General features: G+C 38.2%; 1 protein-coding gene and 1 long non-coding RNA gene across 3 annotated transcripts in view; one reads left to right on the top strand and one right to left on the bottom strand.

The window, feature by feature from the left end:
• Positions 1-13898, bottom strand: part of LOC106948616 (adenylate cyclase type 1) — a 47890-nt gene extending 33992 nt beyond the window's left edge. Inside the window, exons 1-3 of one of the 2 annotated variants that reach the window (XM_015034391.1) lie at positions 12361-13898; positions 8758-8907; positions 8391-8509 (exon numbers count right to left, since the gene is read on the bottom strand). In XM_015034391.1, the coding sequence (XP_014889877.1) occupies positions 8391-8509; positions 8758-8907; positions 12361-12969 (878 nt within the window). In that variant the 5' untranslated portion in view covers positions 12970-13898. The remainder of the gene's footprint in view (positions 1-8390; positions 8510-8757; positions 8908-12360) is intronic. The other variant, XM_015034392.1, reaches the window with a different exon arrangement.
• LOC106948622 (uncharacterized) lies at positions 13886-17162 on the top strand. Its single transcript, XR_001425215.1, has 2 exons — positions 13886-13975; positions 14732-17162. It is a non-coding gene; the product is annotated as an uncharacterized LOC106948622 (long non-coding RNA).
• The last annotated feature ends 5515 nt before the right edge of the window (positions 17163-22677 follow it).

Raw genomic sequence — 22677 nt, 5'->3', positions numbered from 1 at the left:
TTGAAAAAAAATATAATATTATTAGAGTAATATTTGTTTTTTTTTTTTTTTGGGGGGGGGGGGGGGGAATTAGTGTTCCATAATTTGAGCTTTAATGCCCAACGTAAAAGCATTGTAGTCATGGTGACCTGACCTACAACACGCAGGATGTTCTCTCTCCAGCATGCCTCCATAATAGAAGTTCCAATATTTGTTCATTATTTATTGCCACCTTCAGGCAAGCTCTTACAGAGGACAAACCAACCATTCTGCTGCACAGGTTTCTCTTGCTGGCACAAAATAGATCCTTCTGGATCATCTGCAAACAGCCCACTGGACAGCACACCAAAGAAAAAGTTAGGTGGGGAACAAACAATTTTTTTTTGTTTCATAACTTTTATTTAACCATAATTAACGCACTGCGTGTTTTAGAGCTAAACATCTTCCTTCTGCTGTTGCAGGGTTCCAACCAAGAAATAATGTTCTAAAACTTTCAAAACTATGCTGATGGGATAGTGATGGCATGTTTTGCCTTTAAAACTCAAAACCTGGATCTAATCAGAAAAGACAAACAGGAAGTAGAACAATTGTTCTATTGCTGTACTGCAATCAAACATTTCTCCTGTTTGTTTGTTTGTTTGTTTGTTTGTTTGTTTGTTTGTTTGTTTGTTTGTTTTTTACATTTAGTATTGATGGGAGCATGACCAATGTTTGATATTGTATTTGTTTTATTAACTAGATACAAACATTTTGGTTTTATGAAAGCATTTTTAAATCTAAATTTTTCAGGGTTATAAGTAATTTTGGGCCTTTGACTGAATTATTATTGATTAATCCCAGCATTTTTCCTCAAACAATTTGCAACAGGCTTTTGCTATTCATAAAATTATAATTCTTAGTTTTCTTAAAAGTACACTTAAATGTTCCATCTTCTCCTACTGAACCAAGTATTATCCATTGTCTCCTTTTTAAGCATTACAGCCTTTTTTTTTTTTTAAAGTTCATTCAAATCAGTTTAATTAATAATGGTACAGCACGTCAGAAAACAAATCCAAATCCCTTCAGATGTGAGATGATGCTCTGAAACTGTCTGCTTTAATGTGCTGGAGGACACTTTTTTTTTTTTTTCATTTTATCCTCTTAAACTACACGTTTCATTGAAATAAATGTCAGAGCAACACATAAAGAAGTAAAACCCAAGCTACTCTCGAAATCAAATCATCGTTACGTCTGGGCAAAATCACATGCTGATAATTCTGGAACAGTTAAGACATTCAATTTGTTCCTTGGCCCAAAAACTGTGCTGTCCTCATTTATTCCTCGTGTTTTGTAACAAGGCAGAGGAGAAAGTTTCTAAAGAACTGGGCCTGAGTACTGTGTGCTAGTTGGTGGTGTGAAGGGGATTAGTCATAAAACTGTCCCAAACAACTTACACGTCTGCAGCTCTTGTACTGATTGCCGACTGTTACCTTCATGTGGGCTTGAGATTTCACAGCATGACAGAGTGCTGGATCTCTGAGAGAGAGCTGCTAAATGTCACTTTGTTGTCTCACAGATGTCGCCAAAATGAGGGGCAGTGGATTCAGTGTGTGTTAAATAGTTTATCCAACAACCATCTGTGGCTGTTAAAAATGTAGCGTATTAAGTACCATGTTTCTGTAAACACTTTGGGCCAACGTCATTGAAATTCTGCAATGAGGTTACGGTGTTGATGTTGTAGGGTTGTGTTGTTTAACACGACTGCAATATTGCATGGACATCGGGGGAAGTTGCCCTGGATTGGCAGGCCGGGGTGGTGGTCCCCGTATTCATAAAAGGGACCGCAGTGTGTGTTCTAACCAGGCTTTTACACCTCCCGCCATTCAGGGGTGCTAGAGAGGAGGGTCTATCAGACAGTCAAATACTGGGTTCAGGAAGAGCAGTGTGGTTTTCATCCTGGTCTTGAAACACTGGACCAGCTCTATACCCCAGCAGGGTCCTGGAGGTTTCGTGGGAATTCGTCCAACTGGTCTAAATGTGATTTGTGGACCTGGAAAAGGCATTCAACCGTGTCCCAAGCGAAAAGTCATCGGGGGTACTCCAGCAGTATGGGATACCAGGACGTTTGATATGGGTTGTTAGGTCTCTGTATGAACGGCGTCAGAGTTTGGCCTGAATTGCCGGCAGAAAGTCGGGCTTGTCTCCGGTGGGAGTTGGACTCCGCCAATGTTGCTCTTTGTCACCAATTCTGTTCATAAAGTTTATGGACAGAATTTCTAGGCACAGCCATTGTGTTGTGGGGATCCGTTTTAGTGGGTTTAGGAATGTGTCTCTGATTTTTGTGGATGATGTGGTCTTATTGGCTTCAGCGGGTCGTGATCTGCAGCTTTCACTGGAGCAGTTTGCAGCCTAGTGTGAAGCAGCCAGGATGACGATCGGTGTCTCCAAATCCAAGGCCATAGACTTCAGCCAGAAAAGAGCTTGGTGCCTTCTCCGGGTACATGCATCCTGCTCCAAGTATCTCAGGATCTTATTCATGAATGAGGGCAAAATGGAGCAGGAGATCGACAGACGGGTTTGTGCAGCATCTGCAGTGAAGTGGGCGCTGTATTGGTCTGATGTGGTAAAGACAGAGTCGAGTCAAGAAGCTTAGCTCCCAATTTACCAGTGCTATGTCCCTACCCTCACCTATAGTCGTGAGTTTTGAGTCATGACCGAAAGAATTAGATCACAGATCCAAGTGGCCAGAATTAGTTTTCTCCATAGTGTGTCTGACCTCTCTCCCTTAGAAATAGGGTGAGGAGCTCAGTCATGTGGGGGTACGCAAAGTAGAGCTGCTTCTCCGACACGTCGATAGGAGCCAGTCGATGTGGCTCGGGCATCTAGTTAGGATGCCTCATGGACGGATACCCAGTGAGGTGCTCCAGGCACATCCCACCAAGAGGAGACCCAGAGGACATGCTGGAGGGACTATGTTTCTCAGATGGCCTGGGAACACCTTGGGATTCCCCCACAGGAGCTGGACTAAGTGGCTGGGCCTCCCTACTACGCCCATGACCCAACCCCGGGAAAGCAGAAGAAGAATTTTCTGCTAAGGAAACTTATGACTCCATCATTAGCAGCAGGTTGTCCATGTCTTGCAGCAACGAAAAACTGCAGTTTTTCTCCAGTCTTTTTCTTACTTTCCCATCAAGAAAAATGACAACTGATGCACGGAAGTTATGTTGTTCTCGATTCTTTTCTTTTTTTTGAGCTGGGTTAATTATTAATGCAATCTTGGTGTGGTTTTTATTCGGCACCCACTTGCAGAAAGACCCTAGGACTTTCTTGCTGCAAAGCAACAGTGCTACCTACTGTGCCACTGTGCAGCCCCAACTAAAGTACAATATGTATATATAAACATACCAAAGCTCATTTCTAGTCTGGATTAACACTAACCTTTTATCAGTGGTAAAAATAAAATGTCCTCAAAAACAGATTTCTCTGTTCCACATCTGCAGCAGTAATCCATTTTAATGTTGCTTAATCGAGATGGTATTTAATTTATAAATATGACATGATTGGTGACAAATAAGACATACTGCCATAACCAGAAGCTGCCCTGAAGTGATAGGACTTATATGTTTCAACCAGAAGACAGTTCTTCTGTAAATTTGTCACATTGTTCATTAAAACACGTCTTGCACAGATTATGCACTTTTTGAATGTTTTTTTTTTTTTTAATACACCGAACAATTTCCTGCTCATTCAGAATAAAACTGAATTTTCAGTCTTATCAGACCCTCAGAGTGAGAAATTTAAATTAAAACTCCAAAGGATTTTCTTCCCAAAAGAGTTTTACCTTTTCCCAAGTCAGATGGTTGAAAGAAAAGCCATGCTATTTTATGTTAAATATAATTTTCTACTGCTCATTGGAAGGTTAAAAAAAATAAATTACAGCCTTTAAAATATGTGAATAATAATTTGTTTTTCATTGCATAATATTTTTACGGAAGCGTATTATAACGTGATAGCGCTCGAAAAAATTTTTTCCCTGCGTGATAGCAATACGCTTCCGTATATTTTGTAACACAACAGTGGCATAAAAAAGACTAAACTATTAGTGGCTAGCTGATTAATTAGGTGCAACTAAGGTGTCAGTGTTAGTTATAAAATGAGTGCATACATTTTAGTCAAATTTTGCCAAAGAATCATTAATCAGTTCACAGATAATATGAAATAAGAAAATGAGCAAAAATGCCTACCATCATCTATCACACTTTGTGAAGAGATTCTGACAGATTTGAGCGACACACACACACACACAAAAAAAAAATTAAGACTAAAGAGACCACACTAAAATTTTGGTTAGACTCAATCAGTTGTTGACACTGTATGAAAAATAACAATTTGACCACGACCAAGCAACTGTATTAAAAAAATGCACCTGTCAGAAATAGGTCTATTGAAACCAAACTCAAATATTTGATCTGAAAATTTAAATTGTCTGTTTAGCTCAGAGTTTAGTGTATCTTGACAACTTTTGCAAGGTAGACGGAGCAAATCAGTGAGTGTAAATGTGGGAGCTGATAGACTCCTACCGAAGAACACTGAATAGTTGAGTCACAGGGTGCTTTGAAAAATTACCACTGTAAAAGTGGGGCTCACATTTTTCCTTCTAACAAATTTCCTTTGGGTAACACTTTATTTAAAGGGGTGTGCATAAGACTGACATGACACTGTCATAAATATGACATAACATCTGTCATGAACATAAAGAAGTCTTTATGAATGTTTATGACAGTTGTCATGAAGTGTCATTCTGTAAATAATGACATTTTTAATGAAAAGGTGCTTTAAAAGTCCATTAAAAGTGCCAACTATGCATGATTTTGTAAATTATGATAATTTAATGCAAAGTTGGCACTTTTAATGGACTTTCAATGCAACTTTTAGAGCAACTTTGCATTAAAAGTGTCATTATTTACCGAATGACACTTCATGACAACTGTCATAAAACATTCATAAAGACTTCTTTATGTTCATGACAGGTGTTATGTCATATTTATGACAGTGTCATGTCAGTCTTATGCACACCCCTTCAAATAAAGTGTTACCTGAGAGGGTTATGAAATTTTAAGAGAAGTGCAAAAAATACGAGAGACACTGTACATGTGACTTGCATGTTGTGGTACGGTAGCATTGGAGCGCCAGTTGGAATTCTAAAGAAACTCCTGCTACAGTCAAGGTGATGCCTCTTCCCAGGAGGTTCATAGTTATTCCTGTAAGACAGTGCAAGAGCTCATTCAAGTACAACTTCCAGCATAGAAACTGCAACGAGTTGACTTAGCTGCTCCTCTTGCAATCTAAGTTTCTTTGCTATAGAAAACGTAAGGCACATAATAAGAGCAAGAATCAGATTACATGAATGAACAGTAGGGATGCTGAAAATTGTATATGGAGCCAAAATAGATCAATATTTAACTGTCAAACGTTCATCTATGTGCGTTATTATGATTTGAACGATTTACAGTTACGTGATGCCGAACTGGACCTTTAATCCTGCAGTGATTAGAATGTTACACCTGATATCGTCGGACAAACTATGCCGCCACAACAACCACACACACACACATTGACACACACCCACATTCATTCATCATTTCCTCTCCAGTGGCACTTATTTGAAGAGTTATTTGCCCAATTATGCAAATATCTTCGTTCCCGCTCCAGGAGGCATCGCTGTAGCTGCTCTGGCAGATGTGATGTCAATTTAATCACACAGTCAAAGATGCGAGCATGGAGCTCGGCTTCAGGGTTAGCGCTGGATGGGCCCCTCTGGAGATACAGTGTGGGCAGAGGATGTGCTGACGGCGAGTCAATAAAAGCGCAATATGTTTGCAACAAAATTTAACTATATAACATGCTCACTTTTTTTTCTCTTTTTTTTGAGTGGGCTTGTATGATTAATGAACTGCCAGTCAGTGACTCTGGTAGTTTATTTTTAATTGTTTTGATTTCATTTCAAAGTAAACCTACTGAACGCAGTAAACTGTTTTTCGCAAATTTATTTTCAAGAACTATTTTATACAAAACAATGAAGTGGATGTAATGCTATGTGTTGTTTTTTTGTGTGGGTGTGTGTGTGTGTGTGTGTGTGTGTGTGTGTGTGTGTGTGTGTGTGTGTGTTTCTTTTTTTTTCAATGCATCTGAGTCACTCAAACCTTGATGTGAATGTGGTAACGTATTAATCTGTATTAAGGTTATAATTGGGTGTATTACGTTTATAAAGCGGGGGAAAAATGAATGGTAGTTTTTATGTGAAAGTTACAGTAAGACAAAAAGTGATGAAACCCTTTTAATTTTAGATGATGATAAGTAAAGTTAACTGAACATACCTCTTTACTTAAAAGAGCAAAGGACAAGAACAGGCTAGAACTGGTGTGTTTTGTAATTTTATTAGAGTAAATTAATTTGTTAGAGGTGATGGACAAAAAGCATATTTGGCTACAGTATTTTAGATGCTAACTACTATTTATTTTACTCAAATGATGTGATGTGTCGTATTTTACTTTTGTAAAATATAAATGGGAACACATTTCACCACTTATGTCCGTATGCAGCAAGCTCTCAAACATTCCTGTCACAGAAGGAAGAAACACAGAGTCTAGTTAGAAATTAACTAATCTAGTTAGAAATTCACCCCAACTCGAGTCGTGCCCTTTGTATGTCACCCCTAAAATCTGGCTTCGATGGAGTTCAAGGCAAAAAGCAATCAGCAGTTCCCCAACACAAGGTCTTTCTGTATTTAACCAGCGTGAGCACCCACGAGCACACGCACACATACCAAGAGAGTTATGCAACAAGAATCTAGTCTCCATTGCATTTAATCCCCTGTAGCAACTTAATCCCAGAGCTAAGCAAATTCTCCTCCTCAAGCCTCCCTGCTGCTGCTCTGAGAGCACAGAAGAAAGGAAGGAGGAAGAGCTGAAGATAAGACAAGACAAAACAATGAAATGCTGGAGCTGAAAGGGCAGATTTGACAATGAAGTCAGAGAAGCAGAGAGAAAAAGTGGAAGGAGGATAGAGAAAGTGCATCTTCCTGCAAGAAATTGACTTTTAGCTCTTCATCTGACAAAGGGTTAAAGGTCCGACACAACTGACAGAACAGCAGAACCTCATAGGAAAACTAAAGCAGAGGGTTGTTACAAAATCCTGCGCTGAATGCACATTTTGAGATTATTTTATTTTATTTGGTCTGAGAAATTAATTTAGAGGCAAAAGATTGGACAAATACATCAAGTGGAGCTGATAATTTGCAACTTTGAAAACACTAAACAAAAAAAAAAAAAAAACAGTCGAATCACTCCAAGATAATATTGTATATTAGTTAGAACCAATTATTGTTGCAGTGTTAATGTTTCTAGAGAATAACATCATGGTTTTGTGATGCATTAAAGTGTTGTTTCCATCCAGGCGGCCGCAGAAAAATAACAACAATAATTGCAATGAACTCCCGTCTGTCAACATGACTGATCAGATTATTTTGCAGATAGTGCTGTAATTTTAGAGGCTTTTGAAAGTGGGAGTCTTGCTAAAGAAACTTTTAAAGAAGATTTATTGTTTCAAAAATCACCATTAAGAGTGTGTGTGTGTACGAAAAAAGGAGAATGTACATTTTAAGTAGAAATGCCACCAATTGTCACACAGTATTTCCATCAAGATTGCCCTGACACGTCATGATAAGAAAAAGTTTAAGAACAGTTAAGAATTAAGAAAGAATGATCAGTAAAATAAACAAAGTAGACACAATTCAGCAATGCCGTTGCATACTGCATGCATGTTTCCTACACAACTCTAAACCCACAACACCACACTTTATTTTTTAAAACATTCTTTTCAATGATGGTGGCTCTGAGTAATATCTAACAAACTTTTGAAATGATCGAAAATTGATAAATCTTCTCATATGTTCTGGTAGAATGTCCCACTGTTTTGTTGCTTCTACATAGAAAGCTTGATTCAGAGGATGAGTATTAACAATGCCAGTTTATGCATAGTTAATGACACTCTAAGACATATAAGATGAAATAATAGCATGCAAGAATATTCCTGTTAGCGTCCAAAGCTAGGCAGCTCATAATATGCTGAAAATGTTTTAAAACTATATTGATTGTTTTTTTGTTTTTTGGGGGGGGGGGGTTAATTCTAAGATTAGCTCAAGGTATTTATATTTAGCAACTATGTTGAGCTGTTTACGATAACAAGAATCTCAACAGCTGGAGGTTGTACCATGGTTTTATTTAGTCACATTGACATTCAAGCTGAGACCAATGACTGATCAAGACAGTGTGATCCTAACACTTTAGTTAGCTTGGCTGTGGCAGCTTGTGGTGAATTAGTTGGTGCACAGCTGTGCTGTTCAACAGCAATGCTGCATGATCAGGTCCTACCTGACATTGTCATGACGCTGGATGTAGATTTTGTGAAAGATCCTTTCAGGGGGCTTCAGGAAATCCTCTTTCATCTCCATAGCTACGTTCCTGGGCAACAGACTCATTAGCAGGCGCTCCTGAGTGCATGTGTGTGTTTACAAAACAGAAAAAAAAAAAAGAAAAAAAAAAGGAGAGGGAGGTGGGGGGTGGGGGGGGCAGTGAGAATATGAAGCACTTTTCATTTATATAGTGCAATGCAAAAACATTATTACTATGAATAAATGTGTTCCCAGGAATAAGAACAGCTCTAGATAGAAATCAAAGAAATACATGATGTACATCTTGATTTGAGCCCAGGTTTGACTCAGAGAACAGATGCACTTACCTGTTTCTCGTTCTCGTCTTCCATTCGGAGCCGTTCTTCAATGCAGTTGCGAGCCTGAAGGAAGGCTTTTCTCTGGGCCCGCTCAGTCAGGATGCGAACAAACAGCCCTGACAGGTTGACACTAGTGAACAGCACCGTGTTTGCAACCAGCTGTGAATAAGGAAAAGATATATATATATATATATATATATATAAATAATTGCTGAAACTGAGTAGGGCAAGATGAAAACATTTAAATCAATATCCGCTTGCTCTGTTTGTGCTGACGTAGATGGTATTAATCTCAAAGGGACATTAAATTTTGTAACTTTAAAACCCTGAAACAGTGAGTGCCAGTCGAACGGGCAGCCAACGCACGCACGTAAGCAAGAGTGGCACAAACAACTAATACTTTTTTTTTTTTTTTTTGCTGATTTTTTCTTCTTTTGAAACAAGTAACACCGCTTTTTATTTTCAAATTTAAATAACACAGAAGAAGACCCCATGCTACCAAAAGGTCAAAAATAGATGTTGCCTATTTCTTTATTTTATGTATTTGTGGAATTTAATCACTGGTGACCCCATGCTCTGGTCATCCATCACCACAGAGGCTGCAGCTGTGTGACTCCTTTTAACCTTGTACAGGACACAGCTTCTTTTTACCCGGATAAGGGCTAGCTGATGCTGACTTTATGAACAAAGTACACACCTCCAAAGTGTGCACAGCACACTTTCACTGTTGACAGTAATTAAGTGCCCAGGGAAATAAATAAAAATAATTTATGCATGTATTATTTTTTTCTTCCCTGTTGTGTTCTTCCTATTTGTTGTGTTAATTTGGCTACAAGTGACATTCTTGCAGCAGTTAGCTACTGACTTCTCCTTTCAGCTTAATAAATGAAAACGCAATAGACTGCGATATACCACGTTGACTTAATCTGAATTGTGTCATTTGTTGTGTTTTGCAGAGGTAGAACATGTCAGCAACAATATAGTGATCATTGACAACATAAAAAAAACATTAACAAATCTCAATTAGCAAAAGTTAGAAAAATCTAAGAATATTTTGTATAAAATTAATATATTTTTTTGTTTTTAATGAGCTGCTTGATATCAAGGTTATGAAAAGTGTTGCATTTTCTAATTGTAATAAAATCAAGGACAGAAACTGTGTTCCTGTTTAAAATATAAAACAACATGTTAGTAGGCATATGTGTTTACGTTGATCAAAGTATGACATCAAGACCTAAAGTTGAACGAAAGGAAACTTGTTCAATTCCATACAAATGTCAGTAATAAGACACAAACTGAGACACAAACTGAGCTCTGCTGATGAAAAGAAGCATAGGCTGAATAACTGAGACATATAGAGGGTGGTTGGTCCAAACCTGGGACGTGCAGGGTCATGCTACACAGCTCATCTCTGAGCTTAATGGATTAGCTATCTGTGGTTGCTTTGCTTTCACTGTCCTTCACTGTGCTACACAGGTACCTCTTAGGTACCGTACAAAAAAAAAAAAAGGAAAAAAAAAAACAATTTCCTCTTCAAGTATGCCCTCATGGCAGATGATGTGAACAGCTGATTGAATCTCAGTTCTTAGCTGCTGCAAGAACAGTCCAATACTTATATCATAAGTGACATGAAGGCTTAAATGCTCCAATATGCCTGAAAGGTTGTAACTGGTGTGATGGATTTTCCTCCAAGGCACCAAATGACAGTCAGACATGTGAACGTAAACAGAAATACCAAGATGCACAGACTGAGATGACTTTGTCCTATTTTCTACAACTAATACATGTGGTCCAAGTGGTTCGTGTCTGTGGCTCTCTAAGTTGGCCTACTTCTGGTTTTGGAAGGGTGTCACTTGGTTCTAAATTAAAATCCAAGTCTCTTTGGAACAGAAACCTACACCGAGGGAAACTGTCAGTGGTTTACATGCTGGTTTAGTTGTGACATAAAGCACACCTGTCGGCTTTTGTTTCCTTTCACTTATTCATTTGGGTAAATTGGGGGGGAAAAGTTTGAAAAGTCCATCAATGGATAAAGCAAAAAATCAATAAAAGCCTATGTATCATACTTAACCAGCGCAAGAACCCATAGATATGAGCTCTAAGATTTTTTTAATTCCTCATATTCCTGACAAGAAATTATTTTATTCATGGGCAGATTCGACTGCAACCACCAAGCCCTAGTCTCCTCTGTTTTCTAGCCTGAACTTAAAACTTGGAAAAGTGTTTGACAATCGCAAAGCTTTTTCAAATGTTATATTAGAAAATATTAAAATGTTTAATGAAATTGAAGGTATAGACTCACAAAATGCCACTTCTTATTTCAACCTATCACATTTATTTATTGATATTAGAGTGTTTTTGGTCAAGTGTTTGGGTTTGTTTATTTATTTATTTTATTTATTTATTTATTTATTTATTTATTTATTTATTTATTTATTTATTTATTTTATTTTATTTTATTTTATTTTTTTGACTCCAAAAACAAAAGCGTGTGTTTTGTTTTTGTGACAAAATGAAAAATGTTCTTATCAAAGAAGTCTCTTATAGGCTGGTAAAATTCATTTGTGTTTTTTTTTTAAGCTAAATCTACTCCATCAGAGTTCACCCTCTTTATTCTGAGTTCAAGTTATTTCCTTCAGGTTCACAGCACTTATTCCCTTTGACGAAACATAATTGATTCAGACGGTTATTTGGTCCAAGTCTGCTGAACTCAGATATGGGATGAGTTTATACCGTGAAGGTATAACATGGGTCAGGGACTACAGCATTACTTTCATTTATGACAGGACATGTTGAAGTGTCAAGAACAATGTAAGAACAAGAACAACTACTTCAACTTCTTCAACAGGACATTAATGGGTTGCCCTTATTGTTTACTTTGGGGAATGCTTTTGAAGCACTTTCGACGTACGCTGATGCAGATAAAATATTTTTCATCTCTTGACATGAAAGGACTATGGCAGTGATTTATTCTGCAAGATAAGGTGTATAACTTCTCCAAACTTCATGCATATACTGTAAGATATCTAAACCATGTCACTGTGACAAGTTAAACTAAGATAAAACCAGGAATATAAGCCTGGGAGGAATAGTATTCCAACTCCATGGGCAACCATGTACTTTAAAGGAAAAAAAATAATATTATTATTGATTATTATGATTAACCAATATCTATTTATGTACATTTTATTTAATATAGACTAGTATTCGTGTTTTGCAGGAATACATGGTATTATGATGTATGCATATTATTTCTTAGTCAATTGTGTTTTTTTTATCACAATGTGTATGTCTATTTTATAATCGGTTGTTCTGACAATAAGTTGTGTGTTGAGTTGAACTGATTACGGGTAATGTTTTATTTGTGGCCTGTTTTGGTCAGACTTAAAACAAAGCCTATCGGGCCTCCCGACGGGGAGCTGTCCTCGGTGCTGAACTGACATCCAAACTGTGCCTGCGCACGGGATTGGGTATAACTAACTACAAACTACTACTGTGGATATTGCTGTTGGTATGAAGTATACTAACAGCATGCTTCATACAATCATAACAGTAAAAATAAGTACACACACATAAAAAAAAATAATAATAAATGAGTGAACGTATACTCACCGTTCTCCACAGTTTTTGAGTTTTCACCGTGACAGAAGTGGCGGTCACAATCAGATGGGAGATGGAGACCATTACTCCAAACACAACAGCCAGGAGCGTCCGCACGGGCAGGAGCGCGTAGGCGACGAAGGTGAGCAGGATGAGCTGCCACACGCCCTGCTCCGGGGACGTCGGGGGCTCCAGTCCCATGGCGCCCAGGGAGAAGGGGCAGCAGAGGAAGGAAAACGTGAAGCTGAAGAGAAGTGTCAGGTTAACGATCTGCTGGAGCTGAGTCACTTGCAGGTACTTGACGTTAGTCACGATGAAGAGGGAGAGGAAGATGACACAGTGGACCGGATGGGACCCCTTGGAGATGGTGAGGCTCGGACCGGACAGCAGCTCCACCAAAGCCAGCGTCGCGGACGTGAAGATGAGGACAGCCAGTGCTTTGAGCGTGGATGTCTGCTCCAGTTTCAGGTTGTAATTTTGGAAGAGAGACTCCAGCTCCTTGCAGTCGAACTCATCCTCGCAGGCGATGGTGGTCAGGGGGACACCCGGTGGACAGTGACTTCTCTTCCGCCTGGTTTTGACTTTCTGAAACGGTATTTCCTCCATGTTAGTGCCATTCATAAACTCAATACCTGCACAAGGCTCAGATCGAAGCGCAGATCCCACGCCGAGCCGCCAACGGTGAAAAAAAAAAGGAAAAAATAATAATAAGAAGAAGACGCGCTTAGCGAGCTTTAGGGAAAGCAGAGCGTCCCAGATAGCGGGGACTGGACAGAGGCGCTCTGTGTACTATCCACAGGTTGGACTGTGTTGCCCAAAAGGTTTACCGAGAAAGGAAATCTTCATTCCCCTTATACAGTCTCTTAAGTCGACCTGCAAAATGGATGTTTCAGCTTTCGTTTGAGCGCCACATGAGGAACAACGCACACGACGTCTAGTTCTGGATGGTTACAGCTTTTTTTTTTTTTTTTCTTTTTCTTTTTTTTGCGGGGCTCTGATAGGATCACGCCTGCGCATTATGAGCTGAATACAAGACACGTCTGGGCTACTCAGCGCACAGAGTCAAGACGGATTGACTGGAAGGCAGACAGTCAAACAAAATGAGCAGCGCATCATCACCGTCGTCTTTCATAACGAAAGTGTCCTTTTTTTTTTCTCCATTCCACCTGCCCATCACGTGTTTCCACCAAAACAAACCCTGACAATCTAATCTTTGCTAAATCTCTGAGTGCTCGTCCTACCTTGTGTTATCAGCATACAAGAAAGTGCTCAATGTATTTGCTTGGTATATGGCATTACATAAGAAATTGCATCCCATTCACAGCAGGACCCTCCACACATGCAACGCTTTTGGCATTCCGAGGGAGGTGTCTCATTCATTACCAGCAGAAGATTAGTCATCCGTCACTGGCTGCCATCGCCACGACCCGTCAGTGCCACAGAGAGGGTGGAAGAAAGTGACAGATGGACGGCCAGTGCCAAAGTCCAGCACTCGACCATGCTACCGCGACTCCCGCACGCCTTCTGTCCCTCTCCCCGCCCTCCACCCGACAGCTCTCCCGGTCTGTGTGTCTCTTTGGCTCAGCTGTTTGTGTCCCAGCTTTCACTGATCCAGCACAGAAATGGAGTGAGTTTTATAGAGTGTGGCAGATAAACAAAGAGAGCGGGGGGGGGAATGGACGGGATGAAAAATAGAAACAAGAAGGTTTAGTTTAGGGCTGCGTGCCAAATTGAGAAACAAAAAAAAAGGAAGCTGTTTTGTAAAAAAGAAAAAAAAGTGGTACAGAGACAGAAATCAAAGCAAGGAGTTTGTGACATTTTTGCGACTATATTTAGTGTAATTTATTGTCTTGTCAGATTGAATCATTATTATTATTATTTTTGTTGTTATGTTGTTGTGAGGTTGTTAGGCTTGGGGAATTTATGCTTTGTCGTGTTTCATTCTTGCATGATTCTTTTGCGACAGAGAGAGAGAGAGAGAGAGAGAGAGAGAGAGAGAGAGAGAGAGAGAGAGAAATGGAGTAAGACATTTTTAGGTATGGTGATTTTTTTAATCAAGTGTTTTTTACCTCATTTATTCACATTCATAAGTCAAAGTTTCCTAATAAACATAAAATTATTTGTTCAGACAGACAACATGAATTGTTTCTATCAGTTGCGAAGTTTGAACATTATGTACATTAAAAGTGTAATAGTATAAAGATAAACAACAACATAGGCTGGTTCAAATAGGCAAAACAGGAAAATGCAATATTTCATCAAAGAGCAGTAATCATGAGAACAAACAGACCGTCAGTTTGCTTTCTGTCACATCAAACAAGTTAGATTTAAATCTTCTGTTGCAACCTTTTCTCCTGTCTGCCTCCCCTGTCTGTCTTCTCAGCATTTCCTCCTCCGAGAGTGAGAGACACTGAGATGTGGGACACAGGATGTAGGACACCTTGCCTTCACACTGATATTCTGTCTTATCTACAAAGATGTCCCCTCCACTGGACTTAATAAGCCGACACATAAACATGACAATCATGCTATTGTATGTCACCTGTCAGCAGGGGCTTCTCACCAAGGTGATATGCAAATGAAATAACACACTCTTACAATTTGTAGTCTGTCAACCAGGCTGTAATTAATCTGCTACTGATTTTCCGTCACTGCCTATACCCATAATTCAACATTTTGAGACTTGCATCTCCAAAATGAATCCCGATGACAAAGCTGCTACAGTATATGTTAATTCTCTTTTATATCACCTTCAATAACATTGCAGCCAATGTTCTGGAAGAAACAATTTTTATGTCACTATTTTTGCGCTTATTTTGTTGTTTGAGTGCCGCGCTGCTGGGGAGCCTCTTGGTCTGATTTTGGCTAAGCAGGAAGAGAGCATCGTTCAGTGTGTACCAGTTATTCTTTGAGCTTTTGGTGACTTCAGGTGTAAGTGGACGGTCACACTCTGTCAGGCCTCATCTTCTGAGAACAAAGAGAGGTCTTATGGGAGTTCACAGCACAAAGCTGCCCTCCAAGGGCAACAGACAAAAGGGACAGAGAGGAAGTCAGCTTCCTGCTGCATGCTTTGCTTTGAAAGCATTGTTCAAATACAAAAAAAATTATGAAACAAAAGCAAAAGATAGAAACTATCTACACATCTAACATGAAGTGGAAATATAAGCATGTGTCTCAGAGCTTTTTCCATCACAATATGTCTAAATATTAGCCTCAGCTCTTGAAATCTTCCTTTTCTTTGACATGAGATGTATATTTTTATGGAGCTCATCTACAGTGCCTTACAAAGCTGTTTGTACCCTAACGTATCATGTTGCACCCACAAAAAGATATTGTGATTTAATGGGAGTTTATGTGATATTTAAATATAAAATGTTACGATGAAAACAGAAGGATAAATGGTTTTCAATATGTTTTTTTTTACAAGTTAAAACAGGAATGTTTTAACTTAAAAGTTTACAAGTTATAAGAAATATAGTAAAAGTTTTTCACAAACCATGTACAGGCCACAGCAAATATACTCCACTCATTTGAGGTCAGAATTTAATCTTATGGCTTATATGCTTCTTTCTCTTCCAATTTGAAAGTCAAATAAAGGAAACTAGAGCTACAAAAAAAAACTATGCAAAATGAAGATGCAGAAGACTTGAATGAAGCCAGTAGAGACATGCCACAAAAGACTTACAGTGAGAAAGTTCTTCTACAAAGTGTTGGCTCTGGGGCAGTGAATACAAATACAAGAAAAACCTTTGATTGTTTGTAAAAAAAATAAAAATAAAAAATAACGTTTTAAAAATTATGCATCCTTTTTCTTCCACTTTTTATCTAAGGGGTCAAAATCATTTTTGACTGTTGTTGATAAATATGTTAAGAACCAAATGCATTTTCAATCTAAATAGGGTTTGCCTTCTATAGTAATAGTAGAAAGACATGCCACAAATTACCCCGTGAATATAAGTCTCTATTATCATAAAAACAGGGATTTTCAGCATCTGGAAACAGTTCACACATAAATTACTTCTCCAGAGGGACAAAAAAAAAAAAAAAAAGGACAAAAAGAAAAATGTGGAGTACATATCAATGAGAATATTTAGACGTGTTACCCCCCATCTAAACAAGTGGTTTACACTTGCTGTCATCAGAAGATTGTTTGTAATGATAGCTGGGAAACCAGCAATCCCCAGCAGTGCACAGACACAGGACATCTGCACACTGGCTGTTTCATCTGCTGGCTCAACAGCGGCAAATGAAACAGCCAAGACATACCCAGGAGGGACTAGCAACACAAGCTGTAAATTAGCTAATGTCAGCTATAATTACAATGTGCTAAGCCAAAATGAAGTAAAGTTTGTTTTCCCCTCGGTGTCACTTCAGAGTGTTGACTGCAGAGAAATAGCAGCGACGAAGAAATGCCAACATAGCATGTGCATGTATGTTTTTATACATTTGCATTGCGTCCTAATCAATTTCTCTTTTATTATTTATGTAGGAACTACAACGAAAATGAACAGTCTGAGTAGTTTTCATTGAAATCTGAAAGTAATGACCCAACAATTGGCCTTGAGCAGAAATCTGTCGAAGACGAAATCCACTCATAATTACCAAATCAAAACTTGACTTGGTTGTGAAAGTATGGAACAATATTCAGCACATCAAGGCATTTGTCTCCTCTGCAGAACATGTTGGTAGTCACAACAGATCAATAAGTTTATTACCCCTGAAGCAGCATACGATGAAACCTGTTGATAGGCTTCTTTGTGTAACATTATGGTGGCTATCCAAATAAAGTAAAGCAATCGAACACAATTTAGTTGTGATGAATCCCCTAATCTTATTTTAACTAGTAATAAAATAATTACATGAAGTGACTGGCAAATTGTCACTGTTTTTCTTTAAATCTCGACTAGTATCCAACTATTTCCTGTGAGAATCACAAAATGCGTTAAGTTTCCATTCTGATTCTGGCAGAAAACAAAGCTTGGAGAAATATCTACAGTTAAAATCTTTCTTTGTAACACTAACCAGATGTCAGCAGCAGCCCAAGTAATCCACACATATAAAGGAATTAAAGAAAAAAAATAATAATCCACACGAGAAAGGTTTTATAGGAATTATGGGTAAAAAAAAAATATTGGATTGACACAGGGAATAAGCATTGCATATACTTACAGAGATTTCTTGAATATTTAGTGTGAAAGCCTTTTAAGGTATATACAGTGTCAATTAGATAATTAACTTTTTATATTTCTTTTTTTTTGTTTTACAAAAAAAGTTAACAAAATGTGGCATTTTTCAATAAACATATATATATATATATATATATATATATATATATATACATATATATATATATATATATATATATATATATATAGGAGGCAGGGTGCTGCAGGGTGTTGATTGAATTCCTCAGAAGTGCAGGCTGACAAGCCACAGCTTGTAGTCAACAAGCTGTCAAGTGAGAAAGCGTCAACATACCTAGATGAATATACACCAAGGCTGTAAATGAAGAGGTAGTATCCCTGATCACATACATTTCTACAAAGTTTTTTTTTTTATTTCAGAGTTTTTGATATAACTTGAGTGTATATGTCATGTAGCTTAATATAGCAGAAGACAACATTAGATGCCTAAACAAAAAGAAGTAGGAAACTTGTTTATGATTGCAAGAAGTACCTGCACTTGTTGCACACGTTTCTGTTTGTAAGCTTTGAGTAGATCAATAGCCATCAGGCACATGAGATTCAAGTACAACACCCACTTTTCAGAAATCCTCTTAAAGCTTTAGATAATTCAGATAATCTGAGTGTGTACGTGTGTTTGCGCATGTGTCTTTGTGTCCAGTTTAAGCGTCCTCCATCGTACGTGAGGTTGTCTTTCGAAGCATCACGTGCCACACTGAAGCCAACAGTTTGCTGCACGCAATGCATGGCAAGGAAATGCACAGAGAGACAGACCAACAGACTGAGACAATGGCCGATGCAGAATATGTCAAAGTAACTGTATTTGAGAATTGGTTTTATATTGTGATGCTCTTCAATTACGTGAGGTGTTATTGTTAGAATAAAAATGACAATATTATTGTCATTGTAGTTTTCCCATAGCAGTTCATTTGTTTGTTTAGTTTTTAGTTATTCTTGTGTTTTGTTCTTTTGGCAATTACATTTATGACTCTTAGATTATATCAAGTCTTTTCACCTATGGTTTGTAGTGTTTAGTAGTTCAAGCTTCTTCTGTGTTATTATTCATCTCTCTTCTGTCTGTCAGTTCCACAGCTGTTAATAATCATCTGATTATCACATCTGCATTTTATGTCTATTTCCACTCACCCCTATATATAAGCATTTAAACTCTCTGGGTTTAATTTTTTATTGGTTCATCTGTTCTCCACTGCTAGCCTTTGCTCGACTCTGCTGTAAATTTGTCGTGGTTTGTTTTTGAAGGTATTTAGTTTAGCTGTGGTCAGCTCCCGCCATTTTGGATTTGTGGACCTTCAAGTGTTGCTTTTGTTAGCTATTGCTTTTGTTAGCCATTTCGTTAGCTATTATAAAGCTATTAGAAGACTTAAAGTGCCCAAAGGAATTTTAATTGTGGCAACATTAAAATATCTCTTAACCAATATAAGAGAGTTGCAGTGAATTATTACAAAATTACTTTTTTTGTTTGTTTGTTTGTTTTTAATGGTTATGGAAAAAAACACCAAAACATGATCCAGCTAAGGCAGGACTACTCTGCTGTAGGTCATTATAGCAATGTCCTTTTCTGATGAGGACTGAACACATACACAAATGTTCACAATGGCTTTTTCAGAAAGTTCACCACACACACCCATCCATTCATAGCCTTCAGCAAAAACAAACAAACTTACCTAAAAATATATATACATTTATATTTAAGCCAGAGCAGAGCTATTTATGTGAAATGGAATACTAACCATATGAAAGCACAGCCTGTCAAATTAAAGACATCCTGCATTGCTAACATGGCAGAGTGAACCGTGTCTTTCTAAACAGATGTGGACATGTGCTGTGCAACTGGATGGCTTCAGTATGGAATTGTGTAAAATTTATGAAAGTTCAGCCAGCCTTCCCTGCTTTTCTCTGACATTTCTGCCAGTCTGCACATAAAATGAAAAGTGTTACGCACACACAGGATGAATTCACACTGGGTCTGGCATATTTTTCTCCTGAAGCACATGCACTAGTGATGGGTCATGCCCAAAAGCATCAACTCTAAGAGTGGTGAGCTTTATAATAGCTAACGAAATGGCTAACCAAAGCAATAGCTAACAAAAGCAACACTTGAAGGTCCACAAATCCAAAATGGCGGGAGCTGACCACAGCTAAACTAAATACCTTCAAAAACAAACCACGACAAATTTACAGCAGAGTCGAGCAAAGGCTAGCAGTGGAGAACAGATGAACCAGTAAAAAAATTAAAACCAGAGTTTAAATGGTTATATATAGGGTGAGTGGAAATAGACATAAAATGCAGGTGTGATAATCAGATGATTATTAACAGCTGTGGAACCGACAGACAGAAGAGAAACAACGTTTCTAACATTTTGTTTTTACCCTAACAACAACAAAACAATGTTTTGCTTAGTAGCATGAGGGCAGAATAACACCTCTCCAGATCAAAAACAACCAATCAGAGCCAGGAGGAAGGTCTTAGCACCATCAGTCATGCTCATGTAAGTGCTGCTCAAGATTGCTGATTTAGTGCAGCGGTCATCAGTGGCCATGCTAACTAGTCTGCACATTCACGAGAAGCTCTGCTGTGAGGAGTTGCCGTAGCAAGGGGAAGGGTGAGAGCAGCACGTACACAAGCTTGATTGACAGTGCCAAGACCTGGTTCTGATTGGTTGTTTCTTACCAGGACTTTTGCATTTCTGCAATTTATTTAACATAAGTTCAAAAATAATATTGCAGAGATGCATGTCAATAAAATGTATTTAAATTACAATAAATATTTGTTAAGCTGCTACCAATGACAAATCTATTGCCCTAAATAATTTAGGTCTCAAAAACCGTTTTCCACTTCATATCCACAAAGAAGAAGACAAAGGAGGTGGAGGTTGAGTTCTCGGGTCAAACCTGCTCCAAAAATGACAGCCGAGATTTCCACTAAGTGCCTCTCTGTGTTCTTCTCTCCGAGTGACAAATAGAAGTTGGCCTTACTTCTGCCTCCAGGAAGGCACCAGTAACAGAAAAGCAGATGTGGAAGATCCAATCAAGATAATGATGATGGGATGCAATAACAGAGATTCTTTATTGAAGACAAAAGCATGTGATTTTAGATGCCATGTTTGAGAAAAACGAAAAAAAAAGAAAGAAAGAAAAAAAAAAGGAGCCACAAATAACGCTTCTTACTAAAGTGGCCCGAGATCAGGTTGTGTGGCGCCGCTCTGCTTTGTGAGCTAAAAAATTCATCATGAGAGAGCTAAAACTATAGTGGCCATGAAACGAACCTACGAGAAGAGGCTCCCCTGAGATCATACTTGTACTCGCACACTATTCTCTCTTTTGGCCACAGGCATAAATGGCTCTCTTGAAAGAGTCTCTTTATGACTGTCTATTGAACATAACCTTCCATGGTCAGTATCACAATTATTTTTACTAAAAAAAAAAAAAAACTGTTAAACTTAGTCATGCAGGAGGATTTTAGACGTCTGCCATGAGCAGACCAGCGCTTCCTAACCTCAAGGGCAGACAACATGAGGTATGGAGAGATTTTAAACAACAAAGAGGACATACTCATTAACTAAAGACAATAAACCAATTTAAAAAAACTAAAAATAAGCAACAAATTATACAGCTGCAATAGTTTTACTGAAAACTGAGTGCTCTTCCCAAACCACTTTATGACAGTTCTTAAGTGTTCTAAAATGAGTGCTAAACGCTTCATTGTGCAGTAGAGTACTGGTAAAATGTTTGGTTGTTATATTTAAGCCACTCAGGTCAAACGTCAACATCCGAGTGCGTCTTGTGTGGCAGCCATATTATAATAAATATCAAGAGGAGACTTGCCTCAAATGCAGCTATTTTATGGGATGTAGGCTGGCAAGAGCAGGAGTTTGATTTGTTGACAATGTTTAGAGATTCAAGGTGAATGAAAGGGGTATGAAATGACTTTTAAAAAATTGTGTATGTGTATACGTAAAATGCTTTTTTCATACGTAATTACAGGTAAATACAATTACTGATGTTTAAGCGAAAGTGAATCGTTTTCTTATCCTTTTTATGGAAGGATGATGGGATAGGTCAATCGACTTGAGAAGGCGGGATCTAAACCCCGCCTCTCACCTGTTGACCACTGGTTAAGGCCCCAGCACCGCTGGCGACCCCACTAGGGATAAGCGTGTGAAATAATTGACTGATTGATTGATTGATTGATTGATTGATTGATTAACTGACTGACAGACGGACAGATAATGTTCAAACATCATTTTGTGACCTCAGACTCAAGCAGACTTGGATTAGGCCACATCAAAAATTCCAAAATAAGTCTACCCCTGAACAACAAACAAAATACCTGAAGACGGGTATTGGAGTGGCCTTACCTAAATGGAAACTTAAATTTGATTTAGATGTTGTGGTACAACCTTAAACAGACAGTTTAAAAAAAGAAGAGTTGGCCAAAATTTCTCCACATCAAGGTAAAATACATATTGCCAGTTACCACAGTTCTTAATAGGCTTAGTGGGACAATTACTGCTTCAGTAATTGCCCCCTGGGGCAGGTTATTAATGTCAACCTGCCCTTTTGTGTAGGGGCAGGTTGACATTAATACCTTTAAAAAATTGTTTGATGAAGTGAAATGGAAATCTTTAAATTGTCAAAAAATCAAAAAAAAGAAAAAACAGAAGAAGTCTTTGGGGCAACAAATATTTTTTCAAAGCACAGGTGACCTGTGCTTTGACCTAGCCTGCTAGGTTATTGGACCTAGCAGACAAGGACAAAGCACAGGTCCTAGCAGGTTAGGTTATTGCTGAAATAACCTCTTCCACTGTTCTTTTATGGGTCATGAGCAGAGAAATTTGAGAACTCCTGTTATAAATAGTGCAGCTCCAACACAAATGTTTCCATATTACAACCTATTTCAACATAGCAAATATGTTATGTTGACTACTTTTCTTTCAACAGCCTTATCATAGAACAGTCAGGAATAACAACTGAACAAAACTGCTAAATTGTTTCCATCTCCCCTCCCCAGCAGAAAATAAAACAACTTAAAGAAAGCTAAACGCTGGCCTCTAGTGTTCACATTAAGCACATGCAGGGCTGTATTCTTTTACTGTGAATTAAAGAAAAATGAACGGCACAAAAA

The sequence above is a fragment of the Poecilia latipinna genome, unplaced genomic scaffold (genome assembly GCF_001443285.1).
Source record: "Poecilia latipinna isolate Pla-1442-1.1 unplaced genomic scaffold, P_latipinna-1.0 Scaffold297, whole genome shotgun sequence".
NCBI classification, from domain to species: Eukaryota; Metazoa; Chordata; class Actinopteri; order Cyprinodontiformes; family Poeciliidae; genus Poecilia; species Poecilia latipinna.
Note: the sequence above shows the minus strand (reverse complement) of the source record. Positions and strands in the feature narration are given on the sequence as shown.